We start from the raw sequence: 15,710 nt of genomic DNA, 5'->3' as shown, positions 1-15,710 counted from the left end.
AATGGACCAGTAACATCGTTACAGACACCTTATCTAGACCATGACACTTAATACATCCTGGACTTCTCCAACCCTACAACCGTAGGACTTATTATATCATCCCCAACCCTGCACTGACACCATTTGCAGGCTCACTCTACCCTGGAAGGGGGTCCCTCTCTGTATCACTCCTTCCCAAGGTTTCTTCCTTTCTTTTTTTCTCTCTCCTAGAGTTTTTTTTGTGTGGAGTTTTTCCTTGTGTGCAGAAGGGTCAAGTGTGGGGGGTGTCAACTGTAGGGCCTGTCAAAGCCCATTGAGACATATTGTATGTGATTTTGGGCTATATAAGAAATAAATGTTGTTGTTGTTGTTGTAGACCTTCACATCAACTGCAACTAGACCTCTGCAGACATGCTTAGGCAGATTCACCCTGACCGAATAAGAATCGCTCGGAGATCCGGCTCAGCGCTCCAAACACGAGTCAGTGGATTCGTGACTCAGGCACCCGGATCAGTTTGCTGAGTGACTCTAAGGGAGTCGGATCCGGGTAAACGTGACCGATTCGTTTCAGCGCTCCTATCCCGAGTCAGTGAATTATGGGGTTCCACTGGCCGGAAACGTGAACGACTCGGAGTCGCTCGGAGATCCGGCTCTGAGATGCTCGAATGGTCGCTGGTGAAAAGAGTCGTCAGTTTAATGGCTACCACCATCCTTCTAGTTTTGGTCAGTTTCTAACGCAGTTTTAGTAACTTCAACAAGCTACTAAGCTATGGAAACGTGACCGACTCGGAATCGCTCGGAGATCCGGCTCGGAGATGCTCGAATGGTCGCTGGTGAACAGAGTCGTCAGTTTAATGGCTACCACCATCCTTCTAGTTTTATAATAACGCGTTGGACAGTTTCTAACGCAGTTTTAGTAGCCTCAACAAGCTACTAAACTACTGGATGAGTTTGCTGAGTGACTCGGAGCGAGTCGGATCCCGGTATTGCGGCTCTAATTTAAAGCAGGCGCTCGACGGACGTCATAAAGCGGCGCAGGACCCGCGGGCGCCGCTGCCGTCGACATGGCCGAAGTTAAAGTGAAGCAGGAGTCGGCGGATGCCGCGGACATCGAGAGCAGGTCGGTGGCGAGTTCGCCTCTGTTTTGCCACGGGCGTCGGCGTCATGTGGACTTGTTCCGCCTTGTTTCTGTCGGACCAGGATCAGGGAGCTGTGCCAGCAGTTTCCTCACGGCATCACGGACCAGGTGATCCAGAATGACATGCCGCATGTGGAAGCCCAGCAGCGGGCGATGGCCATCAACAGGCTGCTGTCGGTGGTAAGACGCCTTCGTTACGTTCTTAAACGCTTAAGATCCGTCTGATGCACCGCTCTTCCTCAATCTTCACATCTCCAGCATTTACCAGAGCGACTTACAGTCAGTAGTTACAGGGACAGTTCTCCCCTGAAGACACTCAGGGTTAAGTGTCCTGCTCAGGGACACGATGGTAGGAAGTGGGGTTTGAACCCGGGACTCTGCTCTTCTGGTTCTTCTGCCACCATCCTGGAATTTGCTTGGACGTTACAGGACCTCGACTTGACCTGCGGTGACCCCTGGCTGTGGCTCCGCCCCCGCAGGCTTGTGCGGTAGGAACCGGGCACGATGGCCGCACATCTTCTTACCCTCACGCACCAGGGTGGATCTGGACCCTTCACACCACGTGACCTCCTTCCATCGCTCTGGAGTCCAGCCTTCAATCTCTCTGGTTTTGGGTCCCCGTCCCTTGTTCCCTTGGTTCCAGTTTTATAATAACTCGTTTGACCGTTTCTAATGCAGTTTTAGTAGCTTCAACAATCTCATAGATGCTTAATTTGAATGAATCTCTTGGTGCAGAATTACGGCCACTTTGATCCAGTTCGGCCGGTCCCCACCCAGTTCCTTCCCCTCTCAGAGTGTCTGTGGTGTAAAGAGACGTGAAAATGTCCTCTGCCGCGGGGTTCTATCTGACTGACATGCTGCTGGTGTCCACAGGGCCAGCTGGACCTCCTGCGCAACAGCAGCGGTCTTCTGTATCGGTTGAAGGACACGCAGGCGGCGAGGTGACCATCCCTTCACGCGCTGAACCTCCCCGTAATCCGGTCTTATTCACCAGTTCCGTTCTTCTCCCCCCTCCCCAGTAAAATGAAGGGCTCGGACAACCAAGAAAAACTGGTCTATCAGGTCATCGAGGACGCGGGGAATAAAGGTCTTCTTCATCGTTCTGTTCAACGTTCCAAATGAACCAATTTAGGACGAATCTTTGAACCTTTTATAACGTGTAATTTCAGGAATCTGGAGCCGAGACATCAGATATAAAAGCAACCTTCCTCTGACGGAGATCAACAAAATCCTGAAGAACCTGGAGAACAAGAAGCTGATCAAGGCAGTCAAGTCTGTCGCCGTGAGTCGCGTTTAAACTCCCATTCACGCAGGGGGAAAAAGTCCAAATGGACCAAAAACAAAACGCCTTCAGTACTAGGGCTGCACGATTTGGGGGGGAAAAAGACGTATTGCGATTATTGAGATCAATATTGCGATATGATAAAGGACACTTGCTTGTATATCAATGAAAAGTCGCATACTAATAGTGAAATGTTTCATTTCAAAGTGAAACATACAAACTACTTATAACAACCTGAACTGCCCAGTGCTTTCAAAATACAATATTCTACAAAATTAAATAAATCACAAAAAACTCTTTTACTTTACTGTCGAACGACAAACCCTGGTAAGGCTAAACAACTGTTCTGATTATATTTGGCCATTATAAAATCCCGTATTATAGTTCTTACGTTTAACCAAAACATTGTTTGGAGGCTGACTTCAACACAGGGATGCATAGCTTTGCTAGCTTAGCTAAGGTTAAGACTTATAAAACGGTATTTTATAATGGCCAAATATATTCATAACAATTGTCCAGCCTTACCTATGAAATGTAACCCCCCCGGGATCTGGTTTGGAGCGTACAGCGGTTTGTACAGCCCCAAGCAGCACAAGAGTGGGGCATTTTTATCCACAGCGGAGCCTATCGCAATACGGCGGCGACGTTGACGTACGTGTACCCATATGTCTATGTGAGTCACGAATCTGAGGTCTCCATTGAACCGAATCGAAAGTCATGTGACCAAACACGTCACATCCAACTGAAGTGAGACTTCAGTCAGCTCGCAAACTTTGAGAGAATGGATCGGATATGTTGCAGATTCGATCCATGTACTAATCATTTAAATCACATCTTTTTGCGTTCATGAAATTGCACAGACTGACATTGCGATTAGATTAATCTTGCAGCACTAGCTCAAACCTCACGAGAACTTTCTCTCTTCCCGATTGGTCCGCTGTGTCGCCATGGAGACCACGAAAGTAAATACGGGAAGCAGGCGTGCTGCTGTACAGAATTGTAGGGACATGACGGTGTAAAGTTTACGCGGGCCGTCGATTTTTTTATATCACACGTATTTACATTTACGGCATTTACCAGGCACCCTTATCCAGAGCCACTTACAATCATTAGTTACAGGGACAGTCCCCCCCTGGAGACACTCAGGGTTAAGTGTCTTGTTCAGGGACACAATGGTAGTTCGAACCTGGGTCTTCTGGTTCATAGGCTGTTACCACAGATGAGTGTGGCCACTACTGCCCTCTATACCACCTAGTTACCCACTAGGTCACTACTGCCCTCTATACTACCTAGTTACCAGCTAGGCCACTACCACCCTCTTTACTACCTAGTTACCCGCTAGGCTACTACCACCCTCTATACCACCTAGTTACCCACTAGGCCACTAACACCCTCTATACTACCTAGTTACCAGCTAGGCCACTACCACCCTCTATACCACCTAGTTACCCGCTAGGTCACTACTGCCCTCTATACTACCTAGTTACCAGCTAGGCCACTACCACCCTCTTTACTACCTAGTTACCCGCTAGGCTACTACCACCCTCTATACCACCTAGTTACCCACTAGGCCACTACCACCCTCTATACTACCTAGTTACCAGCTAGGCCACTACCACCCTCTATACTACCTAGTTACCAGCTAGGCTACTACCACCCTCTATACCACCTAGTTACCCACTAGGTCACTACCGCCCTCTTTACTACCTAGTTACCCGCTAGGCTACTACCACCCTCTATACCACCTAGTTACCCGCTAGGTCACTACCGCCCTCTTTACTACCTAGTTACCCGCTAGGTCACTACCGCCCTCTATACTACCTAGTTACCCGCTAGGTTACTACTGCTCTCTATACTACCTATTTACGTATTTACCAATTCAGACAAAACGCGCATTTTAAAAAACAGGGCGGGGTTACGTGTTAAACTGTACACTGATGCGCTGGAGATGACAGGAGGTGGCGTACAATAATCATACGGGACTGTGAGAGAGCTGAAAACGACGTCGAAATTTACCCACAATTCCCTGCGGGTTGAGGCGGTTCGCACCAGGTGGGGAAACAATGTTGAGTTCGATTCAAGCGCCTCTATTATTATTATTATTCCTAATAATGGAATTGATCGTGGCTACGCCTCTATGCCCTTCGCCTGCTCCGAAGGCCTCGAAGAAGAAGGTGTACATGCTGTACAACCTGCAGCCGGACCGCTCGGTGACCGGAGGGGCGTGGTACAGCGACCAGGACTTCGAGTCGGAGTTCGTGGAGGTGCTGAACCAGCAGTGCTTCAAGTTCCTGCAGAGCAAGGTGAGCGTTCTGGGTAAAGCCGATGTCCCGGTCCCCAGCATTCATATTTAAAGGTGTGTGGTTTGTCCCAGGCCGAGGCAGCCCGGGACAGCAAGCAGAGCCCCATGGTGCAGAGGAACAGCTCGTTCGCCACCTCGCACGAGGTCTGGAAGTACATCTCGGAGCTGGGCATCAGCAAGGTGAGCATGCTGCTGCATGCGCAGGGCGCGCGGGTCGGGGGTCAAAGGGCAAAACCATTCTACACGACTGGCCGCAGGTGGAGCTGTCCATGGAGGACATCGAGACCATCCTGAACACGCTCATCTACGACGGGAAGGTGGAGATGACCATCATCGCGGCGAAAGAGGGCACCGTGGGCAGCGTGGACGGCCAGGTGAAGCTGTACCGCGGGGTCAACCCCATCATCCAGCCCACCGGCCTGGTGCGGACGCCCTGCGGACTCTGCCCGGTAAAACGGCTGCTTTGCGAGCTGGTCCGAGGTCCGGGGGACGAGGGCTGAGCGCCTCTGTCCTGTTTTTCAGGTGTTCGAGGACTGCTGCGACGGGGGTGAAATATCTCCGTCCACCTGCACCTACATGACCGAGTGGCTGGACTTTTGACCTCTCTGTACAGAATCTGTCTCCTGGAGATGTTGGTCCGTTCAGGCTTCGTACCACCTTTTTATTTAATAGAAATGGGATTTTTATTTCAGCATTGCGGAGTTCTGGTTAATAAACTAAATCTGCATTATCCCCTCGAGGAGGTTCTCTCACTGTCGCCATGCCAACATGGGTTCCTGGATCTTAAATACTGTAGTAATGTCATCGTGGACCTATTACAAAGTGCAGAAACACCACAGCTGATCATGTCTTCACCACATTATTATTCCACTCATACAGTAAAGTTCACGTGGCCCTGAAAGCAGGCCAACATCGATTAGAAAGTCCCATATATTCAGAAATAATTAAGAAAATGGCAATCAAGAAAATAAGTGCATTAAATCAACCTTTCAGATTGTACCCGTTAATATTGATTGACGATTGTTGAAGAGACAATCGTGAACGGTAATTATTGTTATCAGTAAAGATCGCTTTTTACTCACTAGCAATCAAAAATGTGCATATTAGAGCATTTAAAAGTGAAGGAACGTTGGAACGAAGGGGCGGTTCCACGCGATGAACCATCTCCAGACGTGGACTTGCTGGTCACAGCTTGGCCTGTAGAGGCTTCAGGTACTTGTAGTAGGACTCATGGACCTGTGGGACACAGAAAATCTGCTCAACGAGGGTGACTGTTAAATACAGAGGACACGTGTCACCGCGTGCTGCGCTGCAAGGTCTCGCTTGGGGACCATCTGGCCGCGAGTGGCATTTTGACATCAGAGCAAAAACGTAATAAAAACGACGATTGTTTGGCTCAAACTGTGCTGATTTCGTGCATCATTACTTTACATTTTCAGCATTTACCAGACGCCCTTATTCAGAGTGACTTCCAATCAGTAGTTACAGGGACAGTCCCCCCCTGGACACACTCAGGGTTAAGTGTCCTGCTCAGGGACACAATGGTAGTAAGTGGGGTTTGAACCTGGGTCTTCTGGTTCATAATAAGTAGTTACAGGGACAGTCCCCCCTGGAGACACTCAGGGTTAAGTGTCCTGCTCAGGGACACAATGGTAGTAAGTGGGGTTTGAACCTGGGTCTTCTGGTTCATAATAAGTAGTTACAGGGACAGTCCCCCCTGGAGACACTCAGGGTTAAGTGTCCTGCTCAGGGACATGATGGTAGTAAGTGGGGTTTGAACCTGGGTCTTCTGGTTCATAATAAGTAGTTACAGGGACAGTCCCCTGCTCAGGGTTAAGTGTCTTGTTCAGGGACACGATGGTAGTAAGTGGGGTTTGAACCTGGGACCCTCAGTGTAAAGTCGTAACGTATCTGGTTTTCGGGGACCCTGCTCGCTGACCTCTGTGCGGTTGAGTGGAGATTTGCGGGCCCACTCGAACATGTTCTCGTAGACGTTGCCGTCGTAGCGTCCCAGCACCGAGTTCAGCATCTCGTCGCGGTAGTCGAAGGCGTCCACCAGCGCCACGGCGTTGGGCCGGACCCGGGCCAGGAGCTCCTTGAGCTTCTGGGAGACGCGGGGCAGCTGTGAGACGCTCAGCAGGCCGGCCTGGGGAGGGACGGCGGGGACGGGTGAGCGCGGTGGACCGCTGTTTAGGGACGAAGCTGCGGACGTACCTGCAGGAAGTCCCCCGAGCGCTGGGAGATGCCGTGGAGGGCGTAGAGCAGGGCGAGCGTGGCCAGCACCGAGTGCACCTCCGAGTCCTGGACCTCTTCTAGCTTCGAGGAGAACAGCTTCACCACCACGTAATGGCAGTGTGCCTGCAGAACGGAGACATGTACCAGACGTCCTCATCCAGAGGGACTTATACACGATGAAGAGATCAGTTCTGGTTCACCAGGACCCCCAACTATGAAGACGCTCTGTTCTAGCTTCTATACAGAAGTCAGACGAGAAGAAGGTCACAAGTTCATCTAAATGTGAAGGTGCTCAGTGACTGAGCAGGAAGTTCATTCCACCACCGAGGGGCCAAGACAGAGAAGATTCTAGATGAACGTTTAAACTACCGGCAACGGTCAACAGCGGTCACTTCAACACTTTTAACTACCGTACTTGGTTTGGTTTTAATGCTGCAGTTTCCACAGACGCCACCTGGTGGCGCCGGTCCACCTGACGTTCTCACTGAACAGAAAAGCTCTAATCTTCTTCTGTTCCGTTCCGTTTTATTGGTTTGTATGTTCAGGATGCGTTTCACCGCGTGCTTGGTGGACTATCGTAGGTAGAAGAAGACGACACATACATCAGACGCTCTGACGAGGTCCACTGCCGTGCTGTTCCACGCGTCCTCCTGCCGCTTGCCCTTCTGAAGTTGGGCCTGCAGGTTCTTGGCTGCCAGGGCCACCAGGCTGGAACACAGCAGAACAAAATGTGAAGTTCTCTGGTGGTGGTGGCACACGAGAAATAAACATGTCCAATCAGCGAGGACTGAGCTGGCCATCGACCAAATGGCCTCAACACGAGTCTCAAACGTGCGCCAAACTACGTAAACCTGTTCTAGGATGCCCTCTGGACCCGGTGGAGGTGGCGAGTGACAGGAGAACATCTCCCGCCCCATGCAGGAGCAGCTCCTTCAGTGGCAGGCTGCTGCGCCACGATGTGGGGCGGAGGTTCAGAAGGTCTCCACTTCTCTGGTGCAACATCTACCCACTCTGTCCATATATTCTGTCTATACAGACTATTTATTTGTAGGGTGAACTTTTTATATGATACAGTTGGCAGATTATTGATGCTGTTTATCTTGTACTGTCCACTTTCTGCTGTGACATGTCCCCCTTGTGGGACTAATAAAGGACCATCTTATCTTGTCATCGGTGGACAGAGGTTCCTTCAAACCTTCCTGCACAACATGAACATTTTCTAATCTGATGCGGTGCTGGATCCTGGACTGATGTCCCACCGACTTCACGTATAAAAGCGCAGCCGAAGCAGCGAGACCAGAACGTACTCCTTCCGTGTTCAACCTTCCTGCACATCTCACGGGGAGTCCATTAATAAAAAAGTTCCTCACCTGGCCGCTCGCAGCTTGTACGCCTCCACCAGGCCGGGCAGGTCGTCGGCGTCCAGCTGCGGCGCCGCGGAGGCGGAGACGGGCTGGGTGCGCAGCCGCCGGTCGGCCTCGTTCAGGTAGGACACCACGCCCCGCAGCTGCTGGCCGTCCCTCGCCTGCCTGTAGCTCTTCACCAGATACCTGGAGAGAGAGCGGCGCGGTGAGCCGTTCAGAAGACCCCGCCCCATGGGTAAGCCCCGCCCTCCCACCTGGCCGTCTGCAGCATCATGACGGTGTTCTCGCCCTCGTAGGTGCAGCTGGGCGTGAAGTTGACGTAGATGTCGGGCAGGCTGCTGCAGCGGGAGTAGCCGTGGCCGCCGCACGCCATGCGGCACTCCTCGATGCCGGCGTTGGCCGCCCACGTGGTGAAGGCCTTCAGGCCGGCGGCCAGGGCGTGCAGCTGCGGGGAGAGGAAGGCAGGGAGGTGGGCGGGGCCGGGGCGGTGCGGCGGCGGGAGCGGGCCGGCGCGGCGCTTACCTCCGGCAGCTCGGTGTAGTCCCCCTGGTTGATGTCCCCGGTGATGCGGTGGTACGTCTGGGTCATGTACTGGCCCACGAACTGGAAGGCGTAGGCGGTGGCCAGCAGGGGGAACAGCTTCTGCTGCTGGGTCTGGTAGTCCAGAATCTGCGGCTCCGCCTCCCTTACACAGGGGAGACCCAGTGTGCATGTATAAGTGTGTATAAGTGTGTGTGCGTGTGTATAAGTGTGTGTGTGGATGTGTGTATAAGTGTGTGCGTGTGTATAAGTGTGTGCGTGTGTATAAGTGTGTGCGTGTATAAGTGTGCGTGTGTATAAGTGTGTATATGTGTGTAAGTGTGCGTGTGTAAGTGCGTGTGTGTATAAGTGTGTATATGTATCTAAGTGTGCGTGTGTGTATAAGTGTGTATAAGTGTGTAAGTGTGCGTGTGTAAGTGCGTGTGGGTATAAGTGTGTAAGTGTGTGCGTGTGTATAAGTGTGTATATGTGTGTAAGTGTGCGTGTGTATAAGTGTGTAAGCGCACGCGCGCGTGTCTCACCCCGGCCGCAGCTCGGACTGGTGCCGGACGGCGCTGTATCGGATGGCGATGGTGCGTGTAAGTGTGCGTGTGTATAAGTGTGTAAGTGTGTGCGTGTGTATAAGTGTGTATATGTGTGTAAGTGTGCGTGTGTATAAGTGTGTAAGCGCACGCGCGCGTGTCTCACCCCGGCCGCAGCTCGGACTGGTGCCGGACGGCGCTGTATCGGATGGCGATGGTGCGTGTAAGTGTGCGTGTGTATAAGTGTGTAAGTGTGTGCGTGTGTATAAGTGTGTATATGTGTGTAAGTGTGCGTGTGTATAAGTGTGTAAGCGCACGCGCGCGTGTCTCACCCCGGCCGCAGCTCGGACTGGTGCCGGACGGCGCTGTATCGGATGGCGATGGTGGACGCTTTGGACAGCGCGCGGGCAGAGTCGCCCACGATCATGGAGCGAATGAACACCATGGTTCCGTATGTCAGCTTGTCGCTCGGCGCCTTCTGGTACGTTCCGTCTGGTTCAACCTGAAGAACACAGGTTCAGCGCCATCTCATGGACACAGACGCAGGACACGCCTCTAAATGCTCAGAGCGTCCCAATGCGGCCTCGTGAACGGTCCATTACCCTCAGTCGTTTAGCAGAGACCCCGCAGGTCACCACACACCTGAAGTCAGCTCGGATCCAGCCACGCCCACACTCGGACTCCCAGCGCGTTGGCCACGCCCCCCGCGCGATAAGGTGCGTTTACCTGAGCGTACTTCATCAGCATGTTCCCGCGGGGAACGCGCACGTTCGCGAACTTCAAGTAGCCGTTGTCAACCTCGTCGAAGCCGAACTTGGGACCGATGTCGCCGACCTCCACACCTGCAAACGCACGAGATTAGCAGCCGTCATTTCTTCACGGAAACAGTAATATAATAACAAAAAAAGAGATTAAAATACAATTTTCAATTATTAAAACTAGACTACAGCGTCGTCATTTTTCATTTACTAAAGTCCCCATCCGCACGAGAACGTTTTTTTTCTAAAACGGGTGTTTTGTTTCTAAACCTGCATCCACGTGGAGACGCAGAGAACGTCCCGAGCGCTGTTTTAACCCCCTCCACACCTTTAGGTGGCGCTGTAAACCCCCTGCTCTCCTTGTCAGAACGTCCCGAACGCTGTTTTAACCCCCTCCACACCTGTAGGTGGCGCTGTAACCCCCTGCTCTCCATGTTAGAACATCCCGAGCGCTGTTTTAAATAAAAAAAACCCCCCTCCACACCTGTAGGTGGCGCTGTAACCTCCCGCTCTCCTTGTTAGAACGTCCCGAGCGCTGTTTTAACCCCCCTCCACACCTGTAGGTGGCGCTGTAATCCCCCGCTCTCCTTGTTAGAACGTCCCGAGCGCTGTTTTAACCCCCCTCCACACCTGTAGGTGGCGCTGTAACCCCCCGCTCTCCTTGTTAGAACGTCCGAGCTCTGTTTTAACCCCCCTACACACCTGTAGGTGGCGCTGTAACCCCTCGTTCTCCTTGTCAGAACGTCCCGAACGCTGTTTTAAACCCCCTCCACACCTGTAGGTGGCGCTGTAACCCCCTGCTCTCCATGTTAGAACGTCCCGAGCGCTGTTTTAACCCCCCTCCACACCTGTAGGTGGCGCTGTAACCTCCCGCTCTCCTTGTTAGAACGTCCCGAGCGCTGTTTTAACCCCCCTCCACACCTGTAGGTGGCGCTGTAACCCCTCGTTCTCCTTGTTAGAACATCCCGAACGCTGTTTTAACCCCCTCCACACCTGTAGGTGGCGCTGTAACCCCCCGCTCTCCTTGTTAGAACGTCTCGAGCAAGTTTTTAACCCCCCTCCACACCTGTAGGTGGCGCTGTAACCCCCCGCTCTCCTTATTAGAACATCCCGAACGCTGTTTTAACCCCCTCCACACCTGTAGGTGGCGCTGTAACCCCCCGCTCTCCTTGTTAGAACGTCTCGAGCAAGTTTTTAACCCCCCTCCACACCTGTAGGTGGCGCTGTAACCCCTCGTTCTCCTTGTTAGAACATCTCGAACGCTGTTTTAACCCCCCTCCACACCTGTAGGTGGCGCTGTAACCCCCTGCTCTCCTTGTTAGAACGTCTCGAGCAAGTTTTTAACCCCCCTCCACACCTGTAGGTGGCGCTGTAACCCCTCGTTCTCCTTGTTAGAACATCTCGAACGCTGTTTTAACCCCCCTCCAGACCTGTAGGTGGCGCTGTAACCCCCCGCTCTCCTTATTAGAACATCCCGAACGCTGTTTTAACCCCCCTCCACACCTGTAGGTGGCGCTGTAACCCCCTGCTCTCCTTGTTAGAACGTCCCGAATGCTGTTTTAACCCCCTCCACACCTGTAGGTGGCGCTGTAACCCCTCGTTCTCCTTGTTAGAACGTCCCGAATGCTGTTTTAACCCCCCTCCACACCTGTAGGTGGCGCTGTAACCCCTCGTTCTCCTTGTTAGAACATCTCGAACGCTGTTTTAACCCCCCTCCAGACCTGTAGGTGGCGCTGTAACCCCCTGCTCTCCTTATTAGAACGTCCCGAGCTGTTTTAACCCCCCTCCAGACCTGTAGGTGGCGCTGTAACCCCCCGCTCTCCTTATTAGAACGTCCCGAGCTGTTTTAACCCCCCTCCAGACCTGTAGGTGGCGCTGTAACCCCCCGCTCTCCTTATTAGAACGTCCCGAGCTGTTTTAACCCCCCTCCACACCTGTAGGTGGCGCTGTAACCCCCCGCTCTCCTTATTAGAACGTCCCGAGCAAGTTTTAACCCCCCTCCACACCTGTAGGTGGCGCTGTAACCCCTCGTTCTCCTTGTTAGAACATCTCGAGCAAGTTTTTAACCCCCCTCCACACCTGTAGGTGGCGCTGTAACCCCCCGCTCTCCTTGTTAGAACGTCCCGAGCGCTGTAACCTCCGTGGTGAGTTAAAGTTCTCGTGTGGGCGGGGCCTTACACTAGGGCCCCGCCCTTCACACAACAAACATCAGTTTTACGAGTGGCCTTGAATGCAGCGCTAAAGACAGCGCGCACACACTACAGAGACAGCAGAGACACTAAAAAGAAAGAAAATGAGTGCGGGAGAAAATGCAGAATCTGACTTGGTGCCAAAACATAAATCATCTTCTATTATTTGGAGGTATTTTGGGTTCAGAAAAGACGACAAACCCGAGTGACGCCTTGTGCAGTGTGACTAGTCAGAAACAGAGAAATGACCGACGCTGTAACATACCACATAGTAAAAGTACACAGTCTCAAGAGAAGGACGCTAGACAAGCGATATAAAATACCCTCCCGAACACTTTTTAATCAAGTGGCCATTCCCAAACTTTATTAATGAGTGTAAAATGAGTGTTGAATCCGAGCTCCGTGAAATCGATCATTTCGCCACAACCACGGTCCATTTTATCACAACAAACTTCGAACTGGAGACATCACTCATACCGGGGACAATATAGCGCAGGAGACGAGACTGTGCTGCCTGGAACGACCTCTCTGTTGGTAGGAAATGCATTTTCTGCATACAGTTGTGTGATCTTTTGAAGAATATAAATGTTGCACTTCAACGTCCCACCAGCTGCTGCATTTGTTATTTATTGTTAAAGCAGCGCTGCAGTAAAATTTATTTTTTTTGGTAATTTATGTTAATGTTGATGTTCTTAAAAATAAAACGACACTTTTTGCATTATGATGTTTTTATCTTTCTGAGAAATGCTCGGTTTTCACCGAACCCGTAGTCGTATGGTATCAATATCGAGGTGTTAGTGGCCTAGTGGGTAACACACTCGCCTATGAACCAGAAGACCCAGGTTCAAACCCCACTTACTACCATCGTGTCCCTGAGTAAGACACTTAACCCTGAGTGTCTCCAGGGGGGACTGTCCCTGTAACTACTGACTGTAAGTCGCTCTGGATAAGGACGTCTGGTAAATGCTGGAAATGTAAATGTCGAGGTATCTGGCATGAAAACCGAGTCCATATCGTTCAGCCCTACCGTACACCAGACTAGAAGATCTGGGCAGGACTCTGACTAAAGAACGAGACGCAGGTGGACGTCTCCGCGCGTGAGGGACCCACCTGGCAGGGGCTTGTGGGAGCTGGTGGAGCGGATGGGCACGATGAACGCGTGGAGGCCGCGGCACTTCCCCTGCGTGTGCAGCTGCGCCAGGACCACCGCGTGGTTGGCCGTCTTTCCCACTGAGGTCCCACAGAAGGAGGGCGAGTTAACCTGGAGAACATCTACTCCGACCTCACAGACGTCCACCACCGACGGTACAGAGAAGAGAAAGAAACCGCGCCCACTTACATCCCCCGGGCCACCACTTTATGGAGGTGACTGTGGGGCTGTTCAAGACAAACTCCTGAGTGGCGGGGTCATAGGTCGCGGTGGTCTCCAGGCCCCGGAGGTGCGTCCCTGGAGAGAGGAGAAAAGAAGCTTCTTCTTCTGCCACCATCACCCTGGATTTTTAGCATGATCCTGGGAACATCTCTTCTCACACAACTGCTCATCTGGTTATGAAACGTTATATAAGCATGGCCTTGGTTACCGTGGCCGATTTCTGTCTGGGCGTAAGTCCCGATGATCTCCAGGTTCCAAGCAGGCATCAGGAAACGTTCCTGCTGCTCGGGCGTGGCCTGGTTCAGCAAAGTTGGGAGAAACATCCCCAGGTGAAGGTCCAAGGGCTCAGATCGTCCACGATGGACAGAGCTACAAAAAGAGAAGAGAGGCAAAGGTCAAGCACGACATTAAACTCCCTCAGTCTCCATCCGCCGCGCCTACCGGATCTACTTCCTGTCCACCTCGGAACTGCTCCAGGACGCAAGAGGACACGTGTCACCGTGTGCTGCGCCCCGTGACCATCACAATCACGTCGTAGCATGCAGAAACGTTTTCATACATCTACCAGACGCCCCTATCCAGAGGGACTTATAGTCAGTAGTGACAGGGTCAGTCCCCCCCTGGAGACACTCAGGGTCAAGTGTCCTGCTCAGGGGCACGATGGTAATAAGTGGGGTTTGAACCTGGGTCTTCTGGTTCGTAAACGAGTGTGTCACCCACCGGGCTACTACCACCCAGTAGTTACAGGGACAGTCCCCCCCTGGAGACACTCAGGGTCAAGCGTCCTGCTCAGGGACACGATGGTGATAAGTGGGGTTTGAACCTGGGTCTTCTGGTTCGTAAACGAGTGTGTCACCCACCGGGCTACTACCACCCAGTAGTTACAGGGACAGTCCCCCCCTGGAGACACTCAGGTTCAAGTGTCCTGCTCAGGGACACGACGGTAATGGCGAGTGTGGTACCACCACGGAGTTGCAGATAAATACGGCGATAAAGACGTAGTAAAAACGTAATGACCATAAAACAGGAAGTAAAAAATGAAGTTGAAATGGACGGACGAAGGTCCCCTGTCAAAGTCGAGTTCGACTCGTGTCTCACGCCGCTTGGAGAACCTCTGGATTTAATCTGAGCTGCACTTTGGTCGGTGAGCGCGGTGAGGACCATAAAGCGGCGTCCCGATCGGATCTGGTCCCGGACCAGGTCTCCAGACTGACCTTTTGTAGCAGTAGATCTCCTCCGGGTCGGAGACGCCGTACTCGCGCATCTTCAGGATCATCTGGGCGCTCTTCTTCACCGCCGCCTCGTAACGCTCGCTGCGGGACAGGAAGTTGAGGTCCTCGTGCTCGAAGTCCGGATCGCTGCACACCAGGGACACTGTGGGACGTTCAGGGACAACCGGACTGATCAGGACAGGCATGTGTCCCTCACGTCTCCAGCGATTCATCAAACGCGTTCACGCACAAAACAAGCAGGTTCACGGTGACAAACTACTGAGACCAGGGGTCACCAAACTGAGAGCAAACCCAGGACAAAGTCCAGGATGAGTGTCCACCAAGACCCAGGGCTCCTAAATGAGACCTAGTCTAAAGACTAAATTTGGTCCAGGACTAGGCTGACCAGACGCGATATGAGAACATGTTCATGTTCTTCACCCCAAACCTGCAGCAGCAGAAGTCCAGGTGCGGGGACAGGTCCGTTCTGCCTGTCTGCTTTTGGAAATGGACATTTTGTGCGACACTGACCGATCTCCCGTCGCCTGCGGGTCTTCTCCTGGTCGCCATCCAGGATGTTGGTGAGAAGCTCGGTGCTGAACGTCGCATTTTCTCGTTCACGGCGGATGTCGGGGTTCATGGTCCCGGTGCAGAAGACAGAAGCGGAGTGACACGGAGACGCAGCAGCGAGCGGCACGACAACAGGGACGCGGGGGGCGGGGCGTTCGGCAGGAAACGTAACCCCGCCCCCGATCCGCCCGCTACCACCCCCACCCGGCCTGGAGGTACATAACCTCCCGCTCTATTATTATGGGGGTA

At 52.5% G+C, this 15,710-nt stretch overlaps 3 protein-coding genes across 10 annotated transcripts in view; 2 read left to right on the top strand and 1 right to left on the bottom strand.

Moving 5' to 3' along the window:
- LOC114785606 (NACHT, LRR and PYD domains-containing protein 12-like) overlaps positions 1-15,710 on the top strand; it is a 438,381-nt gene that overhangs the window by 161,864 nt on the left and 260,807 nt on the right. The gene's annotated exons all lie outside the window — the stretch shown is intronic.
- LOC114785814 (DNA-directed RNA polymerase III subunit RPC6) lies at positions 667-5,431 on the top strand. The gene is made up of 9 exons (XM_028972438.1): positions 667-1,099; positions 1,180-1,297; positions 1,991-2,058; positions 2,137-2,204; positions 2,287-2,399; positions 4,559-4,702; positions 4,774-4,881; positions 4,959-5,150; positions 5,224-5,431. Exons 1-9 carry the CDS (start codon positions 1,044-1,046, stop codon positions 5,299-5,301), a joined length of 945 nt encoding a protein of 314 aa, XP_028828271.1. The 5' UTR covers positions 667-1,043; the 3' UTR covers positions 5,302-5,431.
- LOC114785696 (peroxisomal acyl-coenzyme A oxidase 1-like) lies at positions 5,548-15,629 on the bottom strand. The gene is made up of 14 exons (XM_028972215.1): positions 15,423-15,629; positions 14,895-15,054; positions 13,889-14,049; positions 13,648-13,755; positions 13,419-13,538; positions 10,088-10,203; positions 9,694-9,863; positions 8,823-8,985; positions 8,555-8,745; positions 8,307-8,486; positions 7,539-7,644; positions 6,916-7,059; positions 6,641-6,847; positions 5,548-5,937 (listed from the first exon to the last, which is right to left on the bottom strand). Exons 1-14 carry the CDS (start codon positions 15,529-15,531, stop codon positions 5,887-5,889), a joined length of 1,986 nt encoding a protein of 661 aa, XP_028828048.1. The 5' UTR covers positions 15,532-15,629; the 3' UTR covers positions 5,548-5,886.

The sequence above is a fragment of the Denticeps clupeoides genome, chromosome 3 (assembly GCF_900700375.1).
Source record: "Denticeps clupeoides chromosome 3, fDenClu1.1, whole genome shotgun sequence".
Classification (NCBI taxonomy): Eukaryota; Metazoa; Chordata; class Actinopteri; order Clupeiformes; family Denticipitidae; genus Denticeps; species Denticeps clupeoides.
This window is presented reverse-complemented; position numbering and strand designations above follow the sequence as displayed.

Excerpts from the sequence above, each read along its gene's own strand:
- LOC114785696 (XM_028972215.1), bottom strand. The coding sequence starts at position 15,531 with ATGAACCCCGACATCCGCCGTGAACGAGAAAATGCGACGTTCAGCACC. Across the intron at positions 13,756-13,888 it reads CCAGACAGAAATCGGCCACG|GGACGCACCTCCGGGGCCTG; the intron begins GTAACCAAGGCC and ends TCCTCTCTCCAG. Across the intron at positions 8,487-8,554 it reads ATGATGCTGCAGACGGCCAG|GTATCTGGTGAAGAGCTACA; the intron begins GTGGGAGGGCGG and ends CTCTCTCTCCAG.
- LOC114785814 (XM_028972438.1), top strand. The coding sequence starts at position 1,044 with ATGGCCGAAGTTAAAGTGAAGCAGGAGTCGGCGGATGCCGCGGACATC. Across the intron at positions 2,059-2,136 it reads AAGGACACGCAGGCGGCGAG|TAAAATGAAGGGCTCGGACA; the intron begins GTGACCATCCCT and ends CCCCCTCCCCAG. Across the intron at positions 2,205-2,286 it reads CGAGGACGCGGGGAATAAAG|GAATCTGGAGCCGAGACATC; the intron begins GTCTTCTTCATC and ends GTGTAATTTCAG.